Below are 26,607 nucleotides of genomic sequence, written 5' to 3'. Positions count from 1 at the left end.
GAAGACCGGAAGTGGTGTTTAGAGCAACATGGTGGAAATGTGATGTTTTCAGCAGCAGCGTAAACACAGTGTTAAAGGCTGAAAGGAGGCGAATTAACCATGTTGTTTTATCTAAAACTATAGCAACATGTTTTTAAAACCATGATTAGTTTATTTTATACACTCAGGTTTATTTTTTAATTGGATTTATGTGTAAAATCGGCTCCTGAAATGTCCAAACCCGAGGTAGCATCAGTCCATCAGGCGCTGAGGAAAGGCTTCAAGACCGTGGAGAGCAACCAGCAAGTGTGGAAGAGTGTGTTGGCGGAGTGCGACCCTCTGATGGTGTCTCTGGGGAACCTGGCCGAGCAGAGCCGAGCCTTGTCCCGCGTCCACATCCCCAACACGCCGCTCAGAGACTTCCCTGACCTGGAGGAGCGTCTGGGCTTCAAGCTGTCTCTGGCCACTGACACGGTCCTGCTCCGACTCCACGAGAAGATGTAAGTGGGGGGGATGAACAGTGCAACTCAGACTCAGAAGATACACTTTTTCATTTGCATGGTTTTTAACATTGTTTAGATTGAGATTCTATTGTTGTATTGTTTTATGGGCTGCTTCTGCTCAGTTTTTAGATTCTAGTATTTCTATTTCATTGCTGCTTACCGGTGACTTCTAGTTTCATGTGCCTCATATTCTGGAATGACAATAAACCTTCTTGAATCTGTAAAATGGTGATGATGTACACACTCTCATCACTGTCGACAGATTTTCACTATTACAGTCATAACTTGTGAATGAAATCAGTCAGAAAATCAGTCATTAAAGCAGCAGCCACCAGGGTGACAGTCTGACAGAGGCAATATGTTCAATGGACCATTGTCCCATTTTTGTGGTGATATTGATTAATATTTCACTGGTGATTATTGGTGTGTTTCTGTCATTTTTCTGGCTTATGGCACTTTTGGCCATTGACATATTCGACAAGTCTTATTGTCCCCAAATAGAGAAATACTGCTGTGTGTGTGTTGTCCCTGTTTCATTGGCAGATGCCACTCTTGTTATAGCATCAGATACTACTGGCACACCATTGGTGTAAACCAGTACGAGCACATATATCACACATATATACTCCATCACATGTATACACTGTTATTCTCCCATGTGTCAGGTTTTGTTACAGTTTGAACATGTGAGCTGGACATATTTTTATATATCCATCCATGTTTCAGCCCTTGAATCTCTTCTTCCCTCTTCTCCTCAGGTCCTCGCTTCAGTCTGTCCGAGACGCCATCAGCAACCAGGTCGTTTTGGTCGTCCAGCTTTACGAGCAGAACACAGACAGCCTGGATGTCCTCAGTGTCACCGAGCGCTCACCAATCACCCCGTCGATCGCCGACATGCTGGAGTGGCTGCAGGATGCCGAGCGTCACTATCGGCAGCAGTATCCTTTTATGTATTTGTTTGCATTGGGCTTTGTGTTTTATATCTGGGGCTTTTTTTTTTCTCCTCAACTCATGTGTTCAGATTCCTGAGGAGGAAAACACTTCTTCAGATGCTGAGAGCCGACAACCTCTCTCTTTTAGAGTCTGCTCCAAAAAGATGGAAATCGTTAGAGTCTCCGAGTGCAGAAGACGGCATCACAGGTAACAAGATTAATGTTAATATATCAAATCATGTTCTCTTCTACTATTAAGATTTTACTCACTTTATAAACTAATATTGTTATTGTGTTATCACTGTTTTGTGCTCTGAAAATGTAAAGTATTTAGCATTTGAAAATACATGTTATTATATTTGAAAGGTTCATTTTTATAGGTTAAATAACTTTAAACATTAAGTAACACCTTCACCGACCATTTGAATCCGTTCATTCACTTCTTAATGTATTATGACACAAGCTGGGTTTTGTAGATGTTCCTTTTATTCACTTAGATAGTTGATCAAAATATGCGAATTCCCATAAAACTCTTGTGCAATAAAATGGAGATTTGATTGCAAAATGTTGTAAAATTGATCTAAAGCCACTTTGAATAACTGTTTTAATTCAAGCTGCACGTAGACCAATGGAAGACAAAATCTAAAAGTCATTTTTCTATCGCTACCAGTGTTAGTAGTGAGGATGCATATTAAATAAATAACCCTGAGGATTTGAGGTTGACCTAATTATTTCTCTGTCCTCTTTCAGATTCACTTTGCAAAGTGTCCTTCTTTGTGGATTCCGAGTGAGGACAGTTAAAAGGAACCTGAGTGGAACTCTGAGCACCTCAGGGAATTTGGAAGAGAACTTACTATATGTACGTGTTCAACTTGGATGGATGTTCAGATGCTTTTATCTAGTCTGATAAACGTCTCCAGATCAGTTCGAGGATGGGAAGTATCTGTGAGCACCAGACTGTATATACATTCAAGTAGTACTCCAAGAAGAAGGGGAGAGAAACCACACAAAGACATTGTGGCACCACTTCATACTGAAATATTAAAATGACTTTCTATCCTCCGTGATGGCAAAAATGATCCAAAGCCAAATGATATTTCAGGGAAATCCATCACACTCAATCACATTTTACCAAACTCGTTTTATTTCACATTTCTGATGTTTGCAAACTTGGTCAAGGCTTCATGTGTCAGATGTGGAGGTAATGACATGGTCAGAGAATAAATATACAAAATCACTGCATTCTTCACAGCACAGCCATCATTAAAGCCATCTTCACATTCATACTTGTCTTGTGAAATGCTGTTGATTTGACATTCAAAGCATCGGGCTCTTCTCAGGCACTAATATAGATCACAGTAAAAGTCAAACTTCACACAAACAGGAATGTGTTTAAATACTGGAGACAGGTTTAACCATATAAAGAGATAAACAAACTAAACAAAATGTAAATTGAATATATGATAAATATATATATATATCGATTTGTAGCTTAAAAGTCACGGACTTCAAACCTGGGACAGGAAGTTTGGGAAAGAACCAGAGATAAAGTTTTTACCAGCATCATCTTCCCCCTCTCTCTTCCTATACGTACTCCTTCAGGGGTAGACTGTTGGATGTGATGGGTTTTGGGGGATCTGGTGCTGAGGCGGGTGAATTAGCAAAGCTCCGTCCGATGTACCCTCTGCGGTATCGGCCACTCCTCTCCATGAGGGGGCAGGTGCTGCTCAGCACGGCTCCACTGATCATGAGGATGACAGCAGACGCCCAGCCCAGGTAGATGGCCTGACCCAGCTCTCGCTTGTGCATCAGGGGCACGTTGGGGTTGTAGAAATCCTGGATGACGGTGTTGGCGGTCCAGGAGACAGGAATCAAGACGCACAGGCCCGTGAGGATGAAGAGAACCCCGCCCGAGAGGGCGATGCCGGCCTTGGCCCGTCGGTCGTCCCCGGCGCAGGTGGTGCACTTCATGCCGCAGCAGGACACGGTGCAGGAGAGCCAGCCCATGAAGATGGCCAGGCACATGAGGGCGCGGGCAGCCTGGATGTCCGGCGGCAGGGCCAGCATGGAGTCGTACGTCTTGCACTGCATGTGACCGGTGGTCTGGTAGACGCAGTTCATCCAGATGCCCTCCCATTTGATCTCCGAGGTCAGGATGTTGCTGCCGATGAAGGCCGAGACCTTCCACTGGGGCAAGGCCGTGACGGCGATGGCCATGATCCAGCCGGTCACCGCGCAGGTGAAGCTGATCAGCTGCATGCCAGTGTTCACCATGATGACAACAGCCTCCTGGTTGTCTCACAGCTTCTCCTGAGCGATCACCGATATCTGTTCTGGTCTGTTTGTGGTGAGATTTTCTTCTTGTTGGTTTGATCTTCCAAGTCCACTCCTTGGTTTAACTTGTCTGTCTTTTGTCTTGTCCTCGTCTCTCAAGGTCCTCGCCTCGCTCTCACTTTGTCAGCAGCCATTTCCTTCTCTTTTCCTCTTTCTCTTCAACATCTGCTCAATTCTCTGGTTTATCCAGATGTAATCGCCGGCTCTCTCTCGAAAGTCGTCCACCTTTTTTCAAAAGGATCAGAGGCTCTCACACTTTCCCCCTTTTGTCTTTCCACTGCCGAGTTAGAGTCAATGCATTATTGAGTAGCCAATAGCTGTGCAGCCACCTGTGACAGCCCACCGGAGCAGGGATCAATCAGGCTTCACTTTCCAGGCCTGGTGGGGAAAAGATGGATCTCAGCCAGACTGGATGGTTTTAGTGTAAGAAAGTGTTTCCTCTGCCGTCGTCTGTGGTTGGAGCCCAGGAGGCAGAGTGCTGAGCTGCAGTGTATTTCAATGCCACTCTCCTGGTTTGGTGTAGCCTTACCTACGTGGATGAGACAGATAAAACCTGATACTTGGGTTCAAGGCCACCGATGCTGCTGCGAGTGTCTCCTGTCACCGCCAGGTTCAAAACAGAGATGCTTGATTACACAGAATAACAATCGTCCTGGCTTTGTTACCTCGAGTCGACAGAAATCCAAGGTTTCGTCCCCACGGAATGAATAAAGGAGATAATCCACAGGAGATGAACAATCGGCCGCACAGGTCAATCAAAAATAAAAGGTTCCTCCGGTGATTTATCTGAGGTTTCCAGAGGGAAACAAGCAGCAGATCTCATCTGCGGCTGCCGGCTGAAGTGCGTCCTCAGTGACAATAAACACGCCGGGGTCCAAAGCCTTGACGAGGCCACTTGACGAGGCTTCACCCTCCCCCCCGACCGCTTCCTCCGGTATCCACGCAGCCCAAATGGGTCAATCCAGTTCCAGCAAGAGCATAAATAACAAATCAGGGCAGCGTAGTGAGACTTCTGGGCAAACTGAGCATCAGGTACCTACACAAGCTACACTGAACCCCAGGAAACCAACACACAGGGACGCAGGAGGGAGGGAGGGAGAGAGGGAGAGGGCAAAGAGAGGGTGAGACTAACAAAAGGAGGGTGAGCTGGATGGAGCGGCGTCTGTAGGTGGATCAGTTCACACAAAGACAACACAGGGGGGGCCTCGACAATGGGGATTACACCGCTTGTGTCGCTCCGTGCCGCACAAACTCACATATTTTAAAGAAGCTTTCACAGAAATTAGCTTTCATTTGGACTTTTTGTCCGACGCAGCACTGACAGCTTTGCAAAGTGGGGTCAGAGTTCCTCCGACAATGAGGTGGACAAGCTGAAAATCCACAGGTTAGAGCTAAAAAAAAGGAGTCACAGGCTATTGTGTCATGACAAACCCCTAGGTTTTAAAGCGTTTTGTGTGTAACCATAAATATTTGATCTCAGAACCAGCTCATTTATTATCAGTGTGTGTCCAGCAGCTGGAGGAGAAACACACTTTGTGTAACAGGAGGTTGTGACAGCAGCTCTTTGTGTCTCCACACGCAGAAATGTCCTTTTTTTTTTTTTTACACCCAAGGCTGCTCCATCTGCATCACACTGAGCCGCGGTGGTGGTGTTCCATTGTGCTGATGAATTAAATATCGAGGCGTCAAGATCTCCGGCTCGGGTTCCGAGTCTTCTGTAGCCTCCGCTCTGCTGGGCAACGGTGGCCATGGCAACCAGCGCAGGACACAGGAGAGGAGACGATTAGAGAGGACGAGGATGGGGGGGGGGGGGGGGGGACGAGAGGGAGGACGGGGGGGAGGACGAGGACGGGGACACACAGTGGTGTCGGACTGGTACTTCTGCAAAGATAAAACCCAAGAATTTACCTCCTTTAATAGGAAATAGAATAAAACCATCTCTTATCAAATTAAATGCTTATATTGTTGAATATTAACTAAAATGATTTCTCTCATCAGTTCATGTTTATTTATGTTTAACTTTGTCAATAGATTAGATTCAACTTTGTCATTGCAAGTACTTTTACAACAAAATGCAGTTTAGCGTCTAACCAGAAGTGCAAAAAAGGCAGTAAAAGTGCAGAGTATTGTGCATATGTAAATAAATACAAATATATATGGAATATTACAGTATTAAGGTTTTAAGAACCCCTGGTGATGTATTAAGTTATGTTAGTTTGTGTGAACTTTATATTGTTTTGCTAATTTGTTATAAATATTTATAGAAAACTTGGTTTGCATGCAGAAATAATGGTAAATATTTGTACTCTTGAAATAAATCTGATGATTTTGATATTCATTTGAATCCTCTTTTTAAACCTGTGATATTCACTGTGCATTTAAAATAACTTTGTTGAGCTTCTGAAATGTTTGTGTACATATTTATGTTTCTCTAACCAAGGGAAAGATTTGAAACATTTAAGTGGATAATTCCATCATCACTGAAAATGTAATCTTTTTCCTGTAACTTAGAATCCAGTGTGCTTCTAATCTTTGATTTGGATTCACAACCTCTTACAATGGTTTGATGGTTTCTAATGAAACATGTGACTCCTTCCTTCAGATCTGCTCTGGCAATCAACAAGGTGAAGAACCAGTGACATAATTAATGTTTTAACAGTTCCCAGTAGTCATGTGATCAATGACCTTGGTGAAGAATGCCATCTATTGACAAAACACAACAAACAGACAGCCCTTGGTGTTGATTGGTCAATAGAGAGGACACGAAAAACTTAGTTTCAGGCATAAAATACCAATTTATTACTTTGCACATAAACACAAGAATTCCCTGCAGGCTAAAAAATTATTTGAACATGTCACATAATAGCAATAACTAAGTGAATGGCCCTCTGCTGGCGGGGTGGAGCTAAGACACGCCCCACCCCCCTCACAAATGGTTAGAAAGCGGTTGTGTTCATTCACAGGATCGGAACGCTCCATTCACAGAATTGGAATGTTCCAATTCTACCCCGGCTCTATTGCTATTAAACGATCAAACACAGCTTGAGAGACCACTAGCAAAAAAAAATAAGAAAAAGATACAGAGCAGAAACTTTAACAAACCCCGAAAAAGAAAAGAAAAGGAACCAATAAAATAAAATTAAAATACACGATACACTGTCAAATTACAAATCCGTTAAGATATAACAATATATCAAAGGTAGAGGAATTTAAAAAATAATTCATGCTCTCTTTCTACTGGGGCACAGAAAGAATTGTGGGTATACTTTTAAAAAGGTTTAAAAAGAGGTAATCCTGCTCCGTCGATGCTATGGGGACCCCCCCACAAAGAGGAAGTGCGTTTGGAAGGGGTCTGCAGAGATGCCGTGGAGACAGTAGAGTGCCCCCATCCCATCGAAAGGCGTGGCCACAGGTACAAACCAGTAACGAGGAGACAACACTCGCTACGGTATCCTGGTGGAGAGGAGGGGGGGGCGGGGTTTGGCTCTTTAACGGGTCCACGATTGAAGAAAGTACCTCGTTTGAATTTGAACACCACGCAAAGAGCCCGACGCCCCACCCCCCCACCATACTCCGAAAAAACAGCTTGTACCTCACAAATTACTGACATTTGTGTAGGAATCTTTAAAATACATCTTAGAGAGACTGGACAAATATTGCTAGCCTAAAATAGTCCCACTAAGTCGATAAAACATTTACCCAAAAAGAAAAAGACTTTATATTTTTTCCTTTCTCATAATAAATATGATTTCAAAAAAGATTTTAGTTTTTTCTTAAAAAAAAAAGAAAAAAGGACAGTACTCTGGCATGCAGGCGAGCAAAGTTTAAATTTAGTAGCTTTAAAGAAAATGGTCTAACGTCTACAGAACTATTCCACCAAATGCACATTCCCACTGATTGATACAAGCAAATAAAATAAACAAATAAAAAAAAATATATAAGTACACAGACACAATAGCGTAAAAACTAGACCAACAACCACAATGAGTAGAATTATAGCTTTGTTTTTCCACGTTTGAAAACTACAACTGGGTTAATATTGCTTTGCAATGTCATGTTACAAAACTGGGGGTGATCAATTATCTGACGGGAGTTCAACGATCAAATATTGTGATTAAAAAAAACGTCAAATTGTTCCCTATTCGAGATGCCAGATGAATATTCAGTCACAGCCCACTTGGCTCGGTATAACTAGTGCACGTTTTAAAAAATCTGATCCGCCAACACTTATTGCATGCAGTGCCTGGACAACACCCTCTCAACCCCCCCCCCACTAGCCCAGCTTCTTGACTTCCTCTCCTCACCGGTGCCAGCGCCCACGCCTTCAACAGGCAGGTGCTCAAACTCATTCATAGTAAACCTGCTGCTTTATGGGTGGTTTATTACAAAAGAGTTTTCACTGAGCGGTGCCCCCCTGAGGAGGCGTGCGCGCCGACTCGTTCTCCAAAAGCCCTCCACGTCTAACATCTTCATCTGAAACAACAGGGGGCGCAACTTCTGCAGCAGTCACCGAGCCAACGTCACCATAATTCTCTCTGTGGTAACAGGGGGTTCAAGGGCAGTGCTTATGCTTATTGTCAATTCATTTAATCCAGTGTTAAAAATGCATAAAAACAGGAAACAAACACTGCTAAATAGTAGAGACTTTTAAGATGGGTATACTTCAAAATACACACGAGAATAATATAAACCGTTTTTTTTTCTCTTTTTTTAAAAAGCCTACAAATTCAACTCATTGCCTATCACAGACCGCTTTCAAACAAATCCCTTAATCTGGTTTCACTCTGATTACGATCCCCGACCTTCTCCATCCATCGGAATCCAAAACCAACGAGGGCGGCAGATCTGTTTAACCTGTCGGAGTGCTACACTTCAAAATACTTTTAAATCTGCCGCTGACCGTTACTCGAATCTACAGAGGAAGCTTGATTTCATCCGTCCCGGGGCCTACGTCTTCTCGCCATTAGCCAGAATGCTAAAAAAAAAAAGGAAATTAAATTCCAACCCAAAGCTCTACTCCTTAAAAAAACCTGCAGCCCGACTACCAAAGTCTATTCCTGAAGTCGCTCTAGTAACTATATAACTGGCTTTGCTGCCATCCTTAAAATTTCATCACGATAGTAACAACATTGACAACAACGATAACAACAACAACATCAATGGTAAACTACTAATTCTAAACAGTTTTTTTTTTTAAGATAACCACAAAACATCTTATATTAAACTTTTACAAATCTGCTTTGTTGATTCATATGTATAAATGCATAAAGGTAAGAGAGATTTGAGAGTGCCCTCTGTTGCTTGCCTAGCGTCCCGGGTCAGTGCAATGAGTTGGCCAGTATTAGCAAAGGAGACCTCGAAAAAAAAAATTAAATAAAAAATAAATGTTGGTTTCCGGCCCTTGAAACTACTATTTGAAACATTTTAAAATAAGAAAAAGCAACGTCCAGCAATGTCATCATATAATCTTTCAGGTAATCAGGTCCAAGGAAAAGTAAGATCCTGCTCTTCATACAGAAAGCAAGGCTGATAAAACCACACCCGCTGCGCCTGGTGCCAGTGAACTGGTCCCAGTGCTGAGCCGCTCACAGGCCAGACCACAGCCGCTCCTGCTACACGTCACACCTGCCCTCACTTCCTGCTCAAAATGGATTAAGCTACTTATAGTTTGATCTGGGACTCAGTGATGTATTGAGGCACAAAGGGAGAAGCCGGTGCCCTTAAGATGCAAGAAAGAAGAAAACCTGCTCGTCTGTGAAACAGCAGCGGGCGAACGCACTCACGCTCATGATCAATAACTCAAAACATTTCAAACCAAGAAGTGAAACGCAGGACTTGATAGAAATTCCCGCCACCTGCCTCTGCTGAGCCAGTTTACGTCATGTCTCAAAAGGTTCTCTAGAGATGTAAATATATGCTTATTTGTACTGTATGTGTGAATATAAAAACAACAAATCTGAGGCATTTACAGCAGTTATCGCCTTGATTTCCCTTTACAATTCAGTGGCCTGCCATGAAACACATGCACACAAACACACTCTCATACAGCAGTACATGTATATATACAGAGATGGACGCACACACACACACACAATCAGGTACACACACACCTTTGTGTATTCTTTGCCAAGATGGGAGGAAAGTAATAATGGGCATGGACACCCTGGTCACCTCGCTTTGTAAAAGACCATAGAGGAGAAAAGTTAAAACACACGCTCATAAAAAGGAAAAATATATATATGTGTATATATATATATATCATTCTCAAAAGGTCGACTCCCCTCCGTCTCTTTTCATGTCCCTCCCCCACTACCCAAGACCTTGTGACAGATTTTGCCCAAAGGGGCTTTGAGGTAAAAGTAGATAAGAGTCCTGCTTAGCTGGGAGAGCTGGGAGAGCTGGGCCGACACAGATGGTGCCAGTCAGTCCACTCCCGTCGCTCAGTGTATCTTAAAAACACAAGAGTGCAGACATTCAAATAGAAAAAACAAAAACAAACAAAAAAAGAAATAATGGCTCAACTTGTATGTGTGTGTATGGTTTGTTTTTGTTTTTTCCTGCTTTTTTTAGTTTTTTTTTTTCTTTCGTGCACTGTGAAGCCTCTGGGGGTGTGGGGGGGTTTCACAGTGCTGGATTGCTGGTTAGTAAGGCGACTCGGTTTTTGGGAACGCTGGTTGGAGATTGTTCCGTGAAACAAGAAAACTGCCGCGACGCAGCAGAGTCTCCTGTCCAAGAGTCGCTTTGGTGCAGATTCGGGGAAAATGTAGAGTGACGATGGAGAGATGGAGACGGATGACACAAAGAGAAAGGGATAGAGAAAGAGATAGAGATATTGGAAGAGAAGAGAGAAAGACTGGCAAATAAGAGATATAAAGAGAGAGGGGAGAAAAGGGGGGGGAATCTGCGGGTTGACTGGCTGACGTGCTCCATAGCTCAGGCGAAGTACATGGTGTGCTGGGTGTCATAGTGGATCTGAACTGCTTTGGCCAGTGCCAGGGGGTCTCGACCGTTACTCTGGCCCGACACGTGGCTGCCTTCAGCGCTGCAACACAGAGAAGAGCCGGGTTTGTACTGTGATGCCTTCAGGAATTACATCACATCACAAAGAACCACAGGAAATTGTGATTTGGAGGGGGTTGAACTACAGATTTAGTTTTACCTGTCGTGGTCTTTGTCCACCAGGTGGTAGCGGGCTCGAAAAGCCACCAGCCTGGCGTAGTAGGCCGGCGCTGGGATGGAGACGGAGCGGGTGCAGCGGACGTAAGTGTGGCACAGCTGGTAGGTGAGGAGCTGCAGCTCGTCCGCCGTGAAGCAGTTGTCATCCCACAGGACGTGGTAGTGGGAGGGACGGCTGGTTCCCTGGGGGGAGGACGGAACAAAACGTGTCAACACTGCGATGATAACTTGATGTTTGTAGACGCTGCATTGCTTCAGATAACAGTCACAACCATCTGACGGGTCAAAGGAACATCCCAATCATGCCGTTTATTCTCATTAAGCCTCATTGATGCAGTAACCACGAAGCAAAATGGCCACTTCATCGACCATAATTCACATTTTATTGCCTGTAAATGTGCCAAATTCCTGCATCATTCCAGAGCAGCAGAGGGGACGGAGATCTGCAGAGAGCTGGCCACTATTTTGAAAATTCTTTAGAGTACAGTTTATGTCGGGTCTCTTGTAAAAGTCACCTGAATCCCAGCGTGGCTGCACAGGTAGAAGTCGAACTCGGACGGGTGTGTGATGGTACTGTCCACTGTGGTGCCGGCCGGGACATTACCACTCTTTCCAACCTGCAGGGGGGGGGGGGGGGGGGGGGGGGGGGGGGGGGGGAGCGATCAGTGAGTTGTACAGTAGAAAAACATAATAATCACACGTGATGGCAGAGGAAAGTCTCACTGACCCTCTCAGCTTTGTCGGAGCAGAAGAGACGAGTGTGGTGTCGTTTCTGGACCACGATGTAGGTGATGCCCGGCCTGTAGTCCTCCTCCAGACTGATGCAGGCCTTACGGATGGCTATCAGCTCCGGCCACGCCACCTGACAACACACAACAATATCGCTTTACACTTAGGCACGACCAAAATGTCAAAAAGAAGTGAAAACAGAAACATGCTGCGAGTGTCTCACCTGTTTCATCTGCCCCTCAGAAACGCCGCCACGGTAATAGATGATGCGTGTGGGCTTGAAGCGCGTGGACTTGTAGAACTGGATGAGCAGCTCACGCACCATGTTGGTCAAGTCTTGAATTACCTCCTGACTGAAGAGCTGCTCCTGGAGAGACAAAGGCGGAGAGGTGGGGGTTAACAAAAACACAGAAAACTGCAGTTTAAAAGCTAATGCATTCAAATCAAATGGATTTTAGAAAGGTAACAACTTTTTTTTCTAAATTGATTTCTCTTTGTTATAGCCCACTTTAGAAAAGAAAACAGTGCAAACCGTTGTTACTTGGGATATGTCCTGTCGAGACGTCTGGACTCGCACCGTCGCACAGTATCTGCTGGGGTGTCCGTCCATGCTGCCCACCACTGCTGCGATGGACGGCTTCTTCCCATCGCCGGCTGGAGGATGTGTCACGTCCGCACCGAGGAAGATGACGGGCTGCTGGAACACGGAGGGCCTGAACCGAGAACAGGACAAACAAAGAGAAAAGAGACTGTGACTTACATTTCTGATTCAGAGTCGGAACCAAAACACAATTCTGGAGAAAATGATGTGCAGGGAAAAGATTGAAAAGTCATTATCCTCTCAAAAAAGGAAGTGCACAATTATGCAGATTTGTTTTACTTCCAACTCAAATTGCTCTTTACCACATGATTAAACCATTTGTATTCAGAAAGCGTCCAACAACCAATCTCAGACATTTAAAGCCAAGACGCATTCCAGAATCACATCTGGAAGGCGACGAAGAAATGACAAATAAAATCCATGCTGACCTCTGATGAGGCACCAGGACATTGTTGATGCCTCCCAGCTTGGCGTTGATTTTGAGGCAGAGGTTGGAGAGGGTCTGGGGGGACGTCTTCACTACGTTCTTCACCTGGACGCACTGGGTGGCCATGCCGAGGAGGGTGTCGCCCACACGCTTGACCTCAGCTGCAGGTAAAGATGAGATCACAAAGATCAATACCTCAGACATTTGATTTTCTCATTCACTGAAAAGCAAACTTGCGAGTTTTTAACTTCTTACCATAGACGGGTGTTTTTCCAGGCAGAATGACCACAATCAGCTGCAGACCAACATAAGACATTTTGAGGTGTTTGAACATTGGCTCCACGCTGTCGGCTCCTTGGGCATATTTACAGAAACATGGCTGGCCTTGAATGGGCATCCCAGCATCCTTTGAGATCTTTCGAAGCTGGTCAGTGAAGCTCCTACAGAAAAAGCATTAAACGCTCATCAGAAATCAGAAGTAAGAGCGTAAACAGAAGGCGGCAGAGTCTACAGTAACATTGTTAATGAAAACCAACTGTTTTTCAGATATCCAAATATACACAGTCTTTAGTTTAAATAGAGATTCCAGTATTTAAATGTCAAGCTTCATCTTTTCTTATACATTAAATACATTCAATTATGTATTTTTGTCAAATAGATTTAATACGCTTTAGGACTTAAGTCCAGGACTCACTTGAGCAGGTCCTCCCGACACTGTTTCTGCGGGGCGAAGCAGGCCACAGCCCAGACCTTGATCTCAATGCCGGCGTAGAACTGCTTGCCCCTCATATCCCACACGCCCTGGTTGGGCGTGGCCACGGTTTTATTCTGCGGAGAGAGTCCCTACTCTCTTAGTCAACCCCCCGTTTGAATAAGCAACACAAAAGGTACAACACAGCCCAGCCCCACAATTTGATTTTCAGAGAAACACAATGCCTTAAAAGGCTTAAAATGCTCAAGCAAGTCCTAATGCACATAGTTCGACTTGGCACAAATTAAGAATTGAACACATCTCGAGAGGCTCCGGACTGGTTTGATATATTCATACCAGTTTGATTATTTATGTATTAAAAACAATTTTCTTCCTTAAGGTTTAAAGCACTCGATCACTTTGAACAAAACATCAATTTAACAGCCAAACATTGTGAAGCTTGTTAATGCATCTACTCAGAGAGACCTCATTAAGCGAGTGCTCCGATCTGAGTTTGGTGTTGAATACAAATCCAAAAGGGCAGTGGCTTTTAATTACGTTAACAAGATTTGCCAAAGACCATTAGGAGCTTTCTTCCTCCAAAACAAGCGACAATGAACTACTTCAGAGGAGAATGCCAAGAAAAGTTAAGAGCTTCTCTGTCTTATTACAAGACACAAGAAAAGATTGTCTAGAAAAAGTGTTCAACATGGTTTATGGATTTAAAACCAGGTAATAAATTATATAAAACAGGTCTTCCATCTCACAAAACTTAGTTTGTTTGTGAATACTTTGATGCAGCTGGATGCACACGAACATCATTCCATTGAATAAAATGACAGTGTGTGTTTAATTCATACACAGTGATCACAGAAATGGGAAAGCCTTAAGTCTACATTTAAAGGCATTACACTGGAAGCCGATTAGACTCGATATCCCAGCAGGCAGGATGAGTAGGAAGAGAGAGAGAGTTGTGAAGGGATCTTCTGTAAATTAACCAGCAACCTGCTTAAATTCTGAGGAACAATTTAAAGAAGTTCAGAGCTGCAGCCAGAGACTGAGGCAACCTGCCCACGGGGATCATTAAAGTTTCATCTCCTCAGAATCATTGAACTCCGTCACCACACAGAGACTCTTATTCCAGCCCCTGTAGTATTTATATTAACATTTAAATTTTCAGATGGGAGATAAAAAACAAATCGAATTCACTCCGCAGGCTTTGGTGAATATTTCAGACAGGTTGCACTTCCATGCTGGGTGGCTACGAGTCTTATCATCCTCCTCCTATTGGCAGCACATCCAGTTTTATCTCCCATACACACAATCCTCGAATCTCAATTCAGCCCCTCACATCTTACAAGCACATTTAGAGTCACACACAAAAATATGCAAATGTCTTATTACAAAATTATGTTTCCTGCCGACTCGCTGGATGCAAACAATGAGGCCTTTCACAGCTACACAAAATATTTTTCCCACTTCTCCTCTGCATGCACCATCCAGTTTGGATCTTGGAGAACGGCCGATTTGAGATTCAGAGGGTGAATCTCAGCATTCTGCAGTTAAGTGGCTGCTCATCTCATTTCCTTCAGCGATAGACGCGACTGAATGCGACAAGTGAAAAGCCGAGCGCTCATCTCTGCGGGCTGTGGTGTCATTTACATATTTACTAGCCGAGTCAATGAAGGGAAAGCGTATTTAAAGTAAATGCACACACTGAACAGACTTGCTGAGCTTCACCACAGGATTATAAACGCAGTGAAAGATCCAGATCGCAGGAGTCTTCATATTTAAAAGCTCAACACCGCATCTAGTCATCGCTTGAGATGATTGCATCAATCTAATGTTCAGTTAAACTTGCATGTAATCTCTTCAAACAGATTCTAAATGTGAATATGCGGAATCTGTAGGCGAGGAAAATGATTTTGGGGACGTAACCTCCTGGTTTCCGCTTCTAAACACCTCAATAAGTATGATTGTGTGTGTTTTTTGGAGAGAGAAACATTTGTCTGACAAAAGGAACTAGTCGGTGAGCAGAAGACAGAATCTTCGCCCATATATATCTGCTGTCTTCCCCAAAATACTGGCCGTTGCCCCAAACCCCTGCAAACCTGGATCTTCCCCATGCATTCACACAGCAATGCCCCCCGCCCCCCCACACCTTGTGCGTCCCCAGGAAGGCTTGCGCCACCTGGAGTGCAGCCCCTGCCCAGTACTCACCCTGCCACAGTCCCGTCCTGTGTCCGTACTAACTCGGCCCCCGTACTGTAGCATGGGCGCTGGGAGAACACGCCCTGTTACTTCAGTCATGTCGTTGTGCACGACGATGCCAAACTCTTTCAGGTAAGGGTCCGGGCCTCCGACCATGCTGTTGCTTTTGACCTGGGAGAGGAGGAAAAAAAGAGATTGACCAATTTAGGACGAGAAGGACACAGTTTATTCTATTCAGCCATTTACAGAAGCAGCTCAAAGTAGTTCAAAGCAGCAAGTAAAGCTTAAAATTAAAAATTGCACCATATGTTAGCTCCTCTACTTGCTTTGTGTACTTCTACCCCAAGGGGGAAAGTGCACTCACCAGTCTGCTGATCTCTTCCTGTCTGTCGGGGGCTGAACGGGCTGTAGCTTTAATCATGGTGGACGTCTGGTTGTCTGTCAGTTTCTTGATACAGCGCTGGCCTGCTACGATGTTGCAGACCTACAGGAGCAGGACAAATACTTTAGGTGACTTAAACAAAATCAAATGGAACAAGAGGAACAAAGGCAGGAAATTAAACAACGGGGAAAGGTCGCTGGTGCAGATGAAAAATAAATCCCAAGTATCAGAACAGCTGGTTTCTCACCTCCAGGGGGAGATAGGTGTGCTTCTGTTCCTGCCCGACTTGCAGACAGGGTAAATGTGGATACTTGAGCTGAAGATTGTACTTCTGCTTGAAATACTGAGCTACTGTGCACTCCATGGCTTGGCCGTTCTCAAGCTGTAAGGGGAACCTGTGAATAAAGGGAAAAGGTGGGTGATGACACACAAGGAAAGTTGAATTGATGCATGTCCATGAGGCCTCACAGTGGTGTGACCTCTTCTCCACAAAGTGTTGCCTTTGCAGACATACGAAGTTGAGCAAGGCTTACGTTTGGTGGCTGGCAGGTCGGCGTGTGACGTTGCACACTCGATACTTCCTCTTCATCTGACCACAATGTGTGACCTCAACTTTCAAACCTTTTTTTCAAAACACACACAAGAAAAAAAAACGAAGTCACAAAACTGAAGAAGAAAAAGGGGAGCAGGGTTTTTCCTCCACGCCACCAACTGACGTTTTAAATATTTAGATGTATGTAAATTTAGCTGTTCTACTCTTCTTGTTCCTCTACTGGATTTTGAGGCCACGGTGAAGATTAATGGTGACAGGGCAGCGAGATGTGAAGAGGGATTTTTACAGATCACTGCAGTTTCCTTGCACACAACTGTCATAACTACATTAAACAAACTACAAGGGGGAAGCAGAGAGTTTATGAGAATCTACTCTGAACATATGCAGCTGAAATACAAATTTTTGGCTTTAAAGTTACATCAAATCTGAATATGATTATGTGTAAGTAGCTTCTTAGCTGCTTATAAACTGCATAAAAACAAAAGCCAATTCTTGCAGACTCACACCTAAATGTAGTCTCTGTGGTGAAGAAGCTACAAAGAGGCTCATACATCCTCTGATAAATTCAAAGCACTGCACACATTATTCGGACTTCACGCTGGTAAACTGGCGCTCACCTCTAATTTCCTTGGTGAATTTGACGCGCTGCGAGTCCGTCAGTGGTTTGGTCTGTTCGTTGATGTTCTGTATATCCAGCACCTCGCACATGAACTCTATGACGGGCTGAGCACGGTAGAAAGCAGTGGCTGACACTGTCAAAAAAGAAGAGAGAGAGATGAGGCATTATTTATCAAGCAGTCTCATAAATTACTAAATACAACTGAGACAAAAAAAAAGTCCAGGATGGTTTGTATCACAGGCCGAGTCTGGAGACTCCTTCTCGGCCATAATAATGGTCCTCATGACAACTGCTTGAGGTTTGACTCTTCAATATACAACCAAATGTTATGTTTATTAGCTAAATAATCACAATCCTGTCACTCTCTTTCATTGAAATGATGGTGAAGTAAAACAGGTGAAATGTGCTTGTGTGTATTTGACAGGACATTCACCAAATCACACTGCACTGAGTTGCAGTGAAGGTTGAACCAGGTTTAGACCACATGTTTGTTGTAATTATTTCTGCTGCTTGAAAGCTGCTCTCACCTGAAAGCTGTTTGATCAGTGCAGCTGCACGGTGGCCAATCTTTCCAACTTCAACTCACATTAGTTCATTGTTGTCACATGTTCCCCACAAACATTACATTATTAATTAATTTCTATTCATCTGACTGCTGCATTCTTTTCTAGCTTAAACTGTTTAAGAAAGATTTACAACCTTTTTCTCTTGAGCATGTAAACATTACCTGAATTTTTTAACCTGACCTTCATAGTGAACTTCAACTTAACTTAACCCCTAGATGAGTTAGAAACCAGATCAAATCACTGGGTTGAGCATCAGACCAGTTAAAGTTCACCCACAGCACTGAAGCAGATCATTTCCATTCAGGTCTTACCATCGATGTTGAGCATCATGTTCCACATGGCAGGACGGACGGACTGATGGAAACCAAACCACACCTCCCTGCCTCCACCAAGAGGATGGTAATAACCCTCCGGAGGTGAGAAAAACGAACGCCCCACCGGAGTGTACCTGTGTGAACCGACACAGAAGATAAATCAGAGATAAGATCGGCTGACTGAACAGGGAGAGCAACTACTAAATGTCTACAAAACCAATATATAGATATTTGTGTGTTTTAGGAATAAAACAATAATGGATTCCAAGTTCATAACTTATCAAAATCTATCAACACGGACTCTGACAAGGAGCTGGAGATGGACTGACATGCCCTCAGCTTAGACTATAAAATATGAATGTGGTTGAATGGCCTCAAGTAAAACATATTCTGAGTGAAATGAATTTTGAATGAAACTAACTGAATAATTTCTGTGTATGTTGACGCGTGCAGAATGTCCAAGATGAAAAAGAGATCAGATCAAATAAATATGTTGAGTAGTTGGTTCATATACACAAACACACAAAAAGGTAAATATCAGATTAAAATAGACTATTAGTATCTCATACCGCAGGATTGTTTCGAGTAAATCTGCCGTGTAAGCTAAATTAAAGTAAAGATGTTAGATTTGCAATTGGATTGAATGTGTCAGACAAGCAGTGGATTAGTTTTATAAAAGCTAAAATAACCCCTGAGTCAATTTCATGAAAATTTATTCATAGAACCTTAAAGAACAATGGAAAGATGAATCCTTGAATCCGTCCATAGCAGATTTAAATTGTATTTGTTCAGGGAGACACACGACGGCAGGAAATTAAAGCAATACGGTCAAATTAAAGCTGATAAAAAGCAATAACTCGGCTCGTGTGTTCGTGCAGCGGCGGAGAGGATGAGCGGCGGTACCTCATGGAAGGCAGGTGCCGCGTGATGACATCCAGAGCCTGAACGGAGTCCTCAGGGACCTCGTTAAGGTGACCCGACAGCGCCTCCAGGAGCATCTGAAGACTGACCACGGACACCCACTGCAGGGACACCTTGAACGTCTGATCCTTCCCCTCCCCGGGCAGGGTCACCTCCAGATCCACCTGAGGATGGAGGGAAAGAGAGAGAGAGAGAGAGAGAGAGGGGGGAGGGGGTACGGGACAAAGGGAAGTGAGGCAAACAAAGGACGGGTGAGGGGAAATTGATTTGAGCAATGGATGGACAGAGATAAGTAGTAAATAACCGAGAGCAAAGCAGACTGGGAAAAAAAAGACGTCGGTAAATCGATTTGTCTTTGAAGCGACAAACGAGAAGGAAGATTTACTGCGTTTCATTTTTTCACGGAGGCAACAGGTGTAAACAAGCCGAGAAGAATATACTTAATTCTCTTTATGAGGAAAAGTGATTAACACATTTTCTGCGGGGGGGTTGTTTCTTCTTTTAGAAGTCTCTTGCCAGCTTGAATTCTTCTTATCTGGAATTCAAGCTGGCAACTTTCCACGAACAAATTTACATAAATCAAGACTGCCTGCTCGAGCTAATCCACTGAACTACTTACAAACCATTCACTTGTGAAACATGAACAAATCACTTGGTTTGAATCCAAACACTTCCACTCTTTGAATTCCTCCGAGCAGACAGAGTTTTACCATACACACAAATTAGTGGGGGGTCACGTTGTTTGAGATACTAACCCTGTCTCTTCCTATTGGCAGTGGATGTGCTGTGTACATGTTCCTCTTCCCATCGTAGCCAGGCTGCCGGTCTCCAAAGATCTGCATCTTGAAGTGCCGCACCATGGTGTCCACCACCTCCCTAGAAGGCAGAGATACAAACACACACAGCGGTGAGGAAACATTCCTGGAGACACTGTAAACAAAAACTTCTTGCACCAGAGAAACAAGTAGTCTTGGGTGATGAGGGCTACAGATGCAATTGACTGTTTAAAATAAGAAGCTTAGATAAGTCAAGACTTTCTTGAGTGTTTTACCTGTTGACCCTCCGAGGCCGTTTCTCAGGCTTGATGTCGATATCATAGTGATAGACATCAATCTTGGGAATCTGCACCTGGAAGTGGTTGGCAAGGAGCCGGATGGGTTTCCCCACCGTGCCGAGGCCGGGACGCCGCGGAGGCTGGAACAGAGAGGGAGGGGCTGGTGGGCCTGCAGAGAACGGAGAGAAGGAAAGTGTTATTTATTTATTTTTACTATGCAGTTACACACTAAATTATCCTCTACATGAGAAATTATGATTACGAAGGTTGAAAGCAGCATTCATTTTGTGTTCTAACAGGTGCAGGGGGAGCGAGGATGCATTAATCTCTTCATTATGTGTCACAGGGTCATGACTCATGTCAGACTTGAAGGATGAATGAGCGCCGGCCAACGCCAAGCTCGTTGCAAACCATCTCATCACTGACACCTGCTTGAATGAACTGAAATAGCCCTTGCATCGCACACAGGCACACATGTATACGCTTTGACTGATGTGCCACTCTGGCGCCTGACCTACATGGGTCAACAAGGGGCTGGCGAAACAATGACAACAATTATCCCTCGGCCCGCCCCCAGCTCCACCCAAAAACACAGGGCGCCCACCCCTCACGCCGAGAGACAAAGGGCGAGATGCTCTCAGACAGACAGCAGCAGGGCCATATGGAGGGGAGCCGCGCGGAGGGTCTGGGATTACCGTTAAGAAGTGCACGCCACACACACACGCATCCCATACACATTACATATACTTTGTGTTCGTGCATTCAGGCAGGTGTGGTACCTGTGAATCCTATACTTTTGCAGTTGTAGCTGCAGGCAATGAAGGTGCACTAGGTCTGAAGGCTTTAAATACTTAAGACCTGAGGCCGCCTCAGGTAACCCTGATAATGAGTCGTCAATCATACGTATTATTATAACATGTCTAAATAGTAATTGAAGGAAGGAGGCTGGTAAAATCTGCTAAATCCTCACAGAGGACACAGGGTGGTTCTTTTTGCTTTAAGTTGGAACTGAAGAACAAACTCAAGACAAAAAATAAAAACAGAAATATAAAGTTAAAATAATATTTCCTTGGTGGTAGTGAAGGAGGGGGGAGGAGGCGGCGGCTCAATGCTTTTGTCAACCGACGGCTGAGAGACTGCAGGGGTCCTCCTGAACTGCATGCACCCGCACGCTCCAGTTAGCAAGTGAAGCGCAAGAACACAGACAATCGGGACCCTCCCCATCACTTCCTGAAAACACGCTTCCCAACATGTCCTCATGTAGCCAGGGCCCCAAATCACCCCCGCCCCTGCTTACCCACACCTCCTTCTCCCGCTCCTCTTCCTCTTTCCTAGAAACAAACAGCTTGATTGTAACATCATTCCTCTTTATTACACAGTCCCACGTAAAGAGCTGGTCGGTGCATGTTGAAGCTGCTTTTTGTCACAACTTGGATTGAAATCATCTGACGGCGACACAAGTTTCTCTTCGCTGACAAAGCTTAGCGTTGCATCATGTGTCACAGGCACACTGCAACATTTCAAGTGCAATGATTTTAAGTTGTCATTGAGGAACATTTATTCTTCCCTCCATTTTTTGGGTGCTTTGCGTTCAAGATGTGTATGGAAACATCTTGTGGAAAGTTCTTTTCTTTTTGCACAGGAGGTGGAGAAAAGGTTTGAATTAAATGCAACACCACCATCAACAACTATGAACACAAAATCTAACGTTTACTTCATTAAAATCTCAGAAAAACTATTTATTAAATTGTTCTGTATTTCCCTGCAGATATACAACAATAATTCCTCATGATAATAAACTAAACAGTGCATTTTAATTTTGTGTCACAATAACAAGTGTCTTATGGTCCCACTTCATGTTTATAGGTTGGTTACGTCCCCTGACAAAAGGGAAGAGGCAATATAAAAGACTCTGGTAAATTCAATTTAAGACTCTTTGCTATTTTTGGAGGAGACAAAGCACAATACAAGACATTTATATCTCTATGTATATTTCTATTCTTTCTGCTCACTTGGTGCATGCAGGTACAACAGAAAGGCTTTTACACTGTGTGTGTGCGTGTGAAGCTCAGTGAGTCTGAGGTCGTCCTCTTCCACTTTCACCAAAAACAGACCTGTAGCTAAATATAGCCTCCTCAGCTGCCACACTACCACGTTTAGAAACGCCAGAACCCATCCTTACTCTGCAACTTCTCTATTTCCTTTCCCCCCCCATTCATATCGCCACACCCAACTCTGACGTCCTCATTATCAATTGATCTGACCGGTATTTTCCTTGATAAGTCGATCAATCATCAAGTCTACAAAACGTAACAAGATGTCAGCTTGGAAGCTGGAGATGCTGAATGTACAATGGTTACAAATAAACTGGAATTATTACTCTGATTATCGAACAGTTGTTGATTAACTTTCTGTCTGTGAGTTTTTAAATCAGCTGGTTGTTTCAGCTCTGAACCGGTTTGTAACTTGAACCTCTCTTTTAAAAAAGGTTGTTTACGTGCACAAGCAATGGCAACAATGAAAGTTGGGAAAAATAAAATGTCAACCGCATCTTTCCAGAGCCCAATGTTGGCATCTTTAAATTCCACAACAATAATCCAAAATCCAAAGATATCCAGGTGAGACAAATCCCCACATTTGAGGAGCTACAGAATATCTGACTAATTGATTCATCTTCTCAGCTCTGACCAGATGATGTCAAAACTAATTTCAGCAGTAAAAACATGTAGTGCTGTGTTGGCTGGAGCTATGACTTAAATTACAAATTTAAGTTATAAAAAGTTCTAATGAATATGAAGAAAGTCCTTTTAATCTGGATAACAATTTATATTTGTCTGTTTTTATACACAGCTTTAGCAGCCATGTCCCATTCTTGAAGATCACTGAAACACTTCCTCCCCGACAGACTAACTTCTCAAGTTATAACACAAAGACGCCCTGCTGACTTCACAACTGTGACAATGTCTCCGTTTAAAACAACACGTCAAGGAAGCTTTCTTCCTTCCAAGTATCCACTTTGAGTCACAGAGGAAGTGAAATGAACTTTTCCTGGTAAAGACAATAAAACGCAAAAGCAGCTTTCGATTCAACCTGACCACTAGCTTCAAGGAGCGACACCAGACAAAGATTGTCACCTGCTCGTCTTCCTTCTACCTTTTCTACATCAATCCAATGTTAAAATACCATCAGTGTGTGGAGCGCCGCTTGCTGCTCTTGCACCAACACTACGCTGGTAACCACAGTGCGATGGAGCCGTCAGACAGCCGGGCTTCAGCTGAGCATGAGTCAGAGTTAACAGCACTGAAGTGGGAGCGCTGTGACGCCCACACCTGCAAGACACCTGGATTCCTAAAGGTACAATACACAGAGCATGGGACAAAGACAAAGGCTTCCTCACCATTCACCAAATGTAAATATCCACCCAGCAGTGTCAATATGTCCATGTGAGGTTGCTGAAATTTTAATTCTCATCAGAAGCTGTGGTCGTTTCTTCTAACTTCCTCCTGGCTCTTTTCCTTTGTGCGGCAATTTTTCATGAAATTGAGTCATGCAATTGTTTTGGGATCCTTGTGAAACTCTAACTTAAGTCGAAAACACTTCAACTTCAGTCGACTCAGCTTTGCCACAGTTCACAGCACATAAACAAAACTGTCAGTTCGCCTCCATCTATACGTTTTTCCTGCGAGTCTGTATCTACTCCTTAAACAGCTGGACTTCACCAATTCGGAAACATAAGAAGAAAGAAGGCCACCCTGTGAAATCACCGCAGCCCTGCCGATATAAATCCAGCCACAGTGAAGCGAGAGCACCGATAATATGACATGCTCCTTAAGAAATCTGCAAAAACGGAACCATAGGAGGTTCTATTGTTGAGCCGTCGAATGACAGGACCTCCAGCTGTGGCCCAATGCGGCGTCACTCTAGTAAACGACTTGGCTGCTACTACTTGGCCAATTTCGTGGGAGGTGATATTTAACGATCTCATTCTAAGAGGGAGTCTCTTAATACAGCTGCAACTCGAGCAGAGAATATGGAACATTATTTTGAAAAAAAATGACCTTTAAAAACAAGTTGTGTTCCTCAGACTACACATTTTTTGTTGTACCTGTAAACGTCAACATGCCGACAAGTTTACAGATACAAAGAGGTTTTCAAAACACAACTTGATGAATGATCCTCTTGTTTGTATCGTGAACCTGTTTTGCATTTTTTCCTACAGCCACAAACATCTTTGCCCTTCTATCGTTGTGTGTGTTACAGAATCTGCAGCCACACTCCACACAGGGACGTAGACAATCATTAAATACAACTATTTATAAAAAGGGAGCTCGCTGGTAAAATTGGAGAGAGTACAAGTTTAATTTTGTTGCAGCTGCTGAATTAAAACTCCCAAATCCTGCACTGATTGTGTGTGAGACAATGGACCCACCAGGACCTACACACACAAACACACACACCTGTGGACGGTTGAACATTATTGTCGCCCACTGTCCCTCTGGCAGCTTCATTTTTGCCGCAAAATAAAATTCCCTCCTTAAATAATACATCTTGATTCCCCTCCTCATGCCAACAGCATCTCCCTGGGAGTCAGTGTGCGATGTGTGTGGACAAGCGACAAAAAAAACTACACAAACAGCTTCTTCCCTGTTGCAAGAATTGGTGGATTTATCCTGTGAGATGCATCCAATTCACACAGAGAAAATGTTTTGTGCATGTGACAGTTTAAAAACGCACTGCATGGATTTTGGTGTGCATCCTCTGCAGGCGTCATGGTTAGACTGCACCGCTGCTACACGCACACACAAAACACCCAAGTGCCTTTGTTATCATATAGGAGATGAGTAATATGGAGCCGGGCTGCAGATGTGATCGATAGAAACAGCTCCATCCCTCCCTGCTGCGCTCTCACGGGCGCATGGCTGCTGCCCGAGGAGAGGTGCCAGTGACAGCAACACCACGGAAATTACGAGAAACACACACAGACACACACAAATATAAAATAACGCGTCTCTGCCCATTCAACGCCACCAACATGTGTTGTGCTGGCATTCATCTTGTGTTTCCATCCACCGCTGTCATCTTGCACGCAGGCAGAGAGACGCGCTGTTCCTGCGGAATCGAACGGTTTCCACGCAGGGTGGTGAAAAAAACGGGATATTTTAAAGATAATTTCGACGCCTCCTTTGTGGGGGTCGTGTGCTGAAACGGGGTCGCGACCGTGCGGCGGAGGAAATGACACGCACACGGCGGACAAACAACGTAAACACAGCACCACGACGCGGAAGGAAGGTCCCTAGTTAAATCCCCCAGTCGCACAATGCCAGCCCCGACACGACGAGCCGGGGGAATAAAACCCGCGCATACACGACTGGACGACGGGTGAAAAAACACCCGCTGTCCCCGCGTGGAGGAGAACCGTGGGCCCCCCTCTGTCGGTGTGAATACGCTCCCACGCACATTTACACACCCCGCACACGGGCAGGGCCTCGGGTTTGTTTTCCCCGTCAGCGCGTCGAGGCCTCGCTTGAAGCCGCGGCCCCCAGTGAAGCGACGCACCGGCCCACACGCGTCCCGCACTCGGCTTCCTGCCGCCGCTCGGGCTCCCCCACGTCCCCGTCGTTTCTCAAATCTCTTACCTGGTCCGAGGGCTTCCATGGCCGAGTCCTCGCTCTCCGTCTCTGTCCCGGCCTGGCGGCTCCGTCCCGACGCTGATATTGGGGGCGGTATCGCGAAGCTTAAAAGGGCAAATTTCTTAAGAAAAGGGAATAAAATAGATGCGTGGACGACTTGGACCGACGGAGCCGAACCACCGCTGCTGCTGCTTCTGAAGATTTGTAAGTGCGCATGCGCCACTTACAGACCGTTTGAGCCGCAGTGCGCATGCGTAATTTCCACCCCCACCCCCCCACCGAGCGCACTTGCTGGTCCAACTTTACTGATCGAGGGAGGAGTGGGACAGAAACACAAATATACATATATAAATATCACATTTTCTCTTTTTTATTAATACAATAAACGTGTATTTTGTGTGTTTTATATTTTCATGATATTGATACATGTGGGTGTGGTTTTGATTGAATACTGCACATTTAGAAACACAACTTCTCGTCTCATATTATAATTTTTGTATGTTATCTTACTTTTTCTGATTTTAACTTATCTTATCTTATCTCATTTTTATATTGTCTTGTCTTATTTTATCTGATCTGACCCTATCTTGACCAGTTTACTAAAAGTACTACTACTCATACTGAAGTCAAATCTACGAAGTACAAATACTTTGTAACTGTACTTAAGTAGATTTGTCAGGTATATCCCCTTTACTTGAGTCTTTCTTTCTTTCTTTCTTTCTGTCTGTCTTTTTGTTTGTGTTTATGTTTTTATCTCGCTCCCTCTATTCCTCTCTATCTATCTGTCTGTCTGTGTGTCTATCTGTATGTTTCTCGGTCTCTCTCACTCTTTCTCTTTCTTTCTGTCTGTCTGTCTTTCTTTCTTTCTTTCTTTCTTTCTTTCTTTCTTTCTCTCTATCTGTCTCTCTCTCTCTCTCCCTCTCTCCCTCTCTCTCTCTCTTTCTTTTTGTCTTTCTGTCTCGCCCGCCTGAGCGTCCCCGGTGAC

General features: G+C 44.2%; 3 protein-coding genes across 6 annotated transcripts; 1 reads left to right on the top strand and 2 right to left on the bottom strand.

The window, feature by feature from the left end:
• The first annotated feature begins 25 nt into the window (after window positions 1-25).
• On the top strand, window positions 26-2,698 carry airim (AFG2 interacting ribosome maturation factor). Its single transcript, XM_062410331.1, has 4 exons — window positions 26-479; window positions 1,241-1,420; window positions 1,504-1,622; window positions 2,165-2,698. The coding sequence occupies exons 1-4, from the start codon at window positions 211-213 to the stop codon at window positions 2,203-2,205; spliced, it is 609 nt and encodes a 202-aa protein (XP_062266315.1). The 5' UTR covers window positions 26-210; the 3' UTR covers window positions 2,206-2,698.
• Window positions 2,699-2,998: 300 nt separating this feature from the next.
• Window positions 2,999-3,948, bottom strand: cldn35 (claudin 35). The gene has a single exon (XM_062410330.1). It carries the CDS (start codon window positions 3,686-3,688, stop codon window positions 2,999-3,001), a length of 690 nt encoding a protein of 229 aa, XP_062266314.1. The 5' UTR covers window positions 3,689-3,948.
• Window positions 3,949-6,519: 2,571 nt separating this feature from the next.
• ago4 (argonaute RISC component 4) lies at window positions 6,520-25,805 on the bottom strand. Of its 4 annotated transcripts, none has more exons than XM_062409473.1 (19): window positions 25,629-25,805; window positions 19,990-20,161; window positions 19,694-19,814; window positions 18,921-19,102; window positions 18,015-18,151; window positions 17,136-17,270; window positions 16,499-16,586; window positions 16,213-16,360; window positions 15,948-16,067; window positions 15,593-15,754; window positions 13,376-13,524; window positions 12,937-13,121; window positions 12,683-12,842; window positions 12,186-12,366; window positions 11,877-12,020; window positions 11,652-11,786; window positions 11,440-11,541; window positions 10,908-11,107; window positions 6,520-10,790 (listed from the first exon to the last, which is right to left on the bottom strand). In XM_062409473.1, exons 1-19 carry the CDS (start codon window positions 25,645-25,647, stop codon window positions 10,682-10,684), a joined length of 2,649 nt encoding a protein of 882 aa, XP_062265457.1. In that variant the 5' UTR covers window positions 25,648-25,805; the 3' UTR covers window positions 6,520-10,681. The 4 variants fall into 4 exon arrangements, with proteins under 4 accessions (XP_062265457.1, XP_062265458.1, XP_062265459.1 ...); XM_062409474.1 differs by having other exon boundaries at window positions 12,195-12,366; XM_062409475.1 differs by having other exon boundaries at window positions 13,376-13,509.
• Window positions 25,806-26,607: the final 802 nt, after the last annotated feature.

The sequence above is a fragment of the Platichthys flesus genome, chromosome 17 (genome assembly GCF_949316205.1).
Source record: "Platichthys flesus chromosome 17, fPlaFle2.1, whole genome shotgun sequence".
NCBI lineage: Eukaryota > Metazoa > Chordata > Actinopteri > Pleuronectiformes > Pleuronectidae > Platichthys > Platichthys flesus.
The sequence above is the reverse complement of the archived record's forward strand: the minus strand, read 5'-3'. Positions and strand labels throughout refer to the sequence as shown.

Coding starts and splice junctions, on each gene's coding strand:
- ago4 (XM_062409473.1), bottom strand. Junction 15,755..15,947: donor AGGAAGAGATCAGCAGACTG/GTGAGTGCACTT, acceptor CTCCTCTCCCAG/GTCAAAAGCAACAGCATGGT. Junction 11,787..11,876: donor CTGAGGGGCAGATGAAACAG/GTGAGACACTCG, acceptor GTGTGTTGTCAG/GTGGCGTGGCCGGAGCTGAT.
- cldn35 (XM_062410330.1), bottom strand. CDS start 3,688: ATGGTGAACACTGGCATGCAGCTGATCAGCTTCACCTGCGCGGTGACC.
- airim (XM_062410331.1), top strand. CDS start 211: ATGTCCAAACCCGAGGTAGCATCAGTCCATCAGGCGCTGAGGAAAGGC. Junction 480..1,240: donor CTCCGACTCCACGAGAAGAT/GTAAGTGGGGGG, acceptor TCTTCTCCTCAG/GTCCTCGCTTCAGTCTGTCC. Junction 1,421..1,503: donor GAGCGTCACTATCGGCAGCA/GTATCCTTTTAT, acceptor TCATGTGTTCAG/ATTCCTGAGGAGGAAAACAC.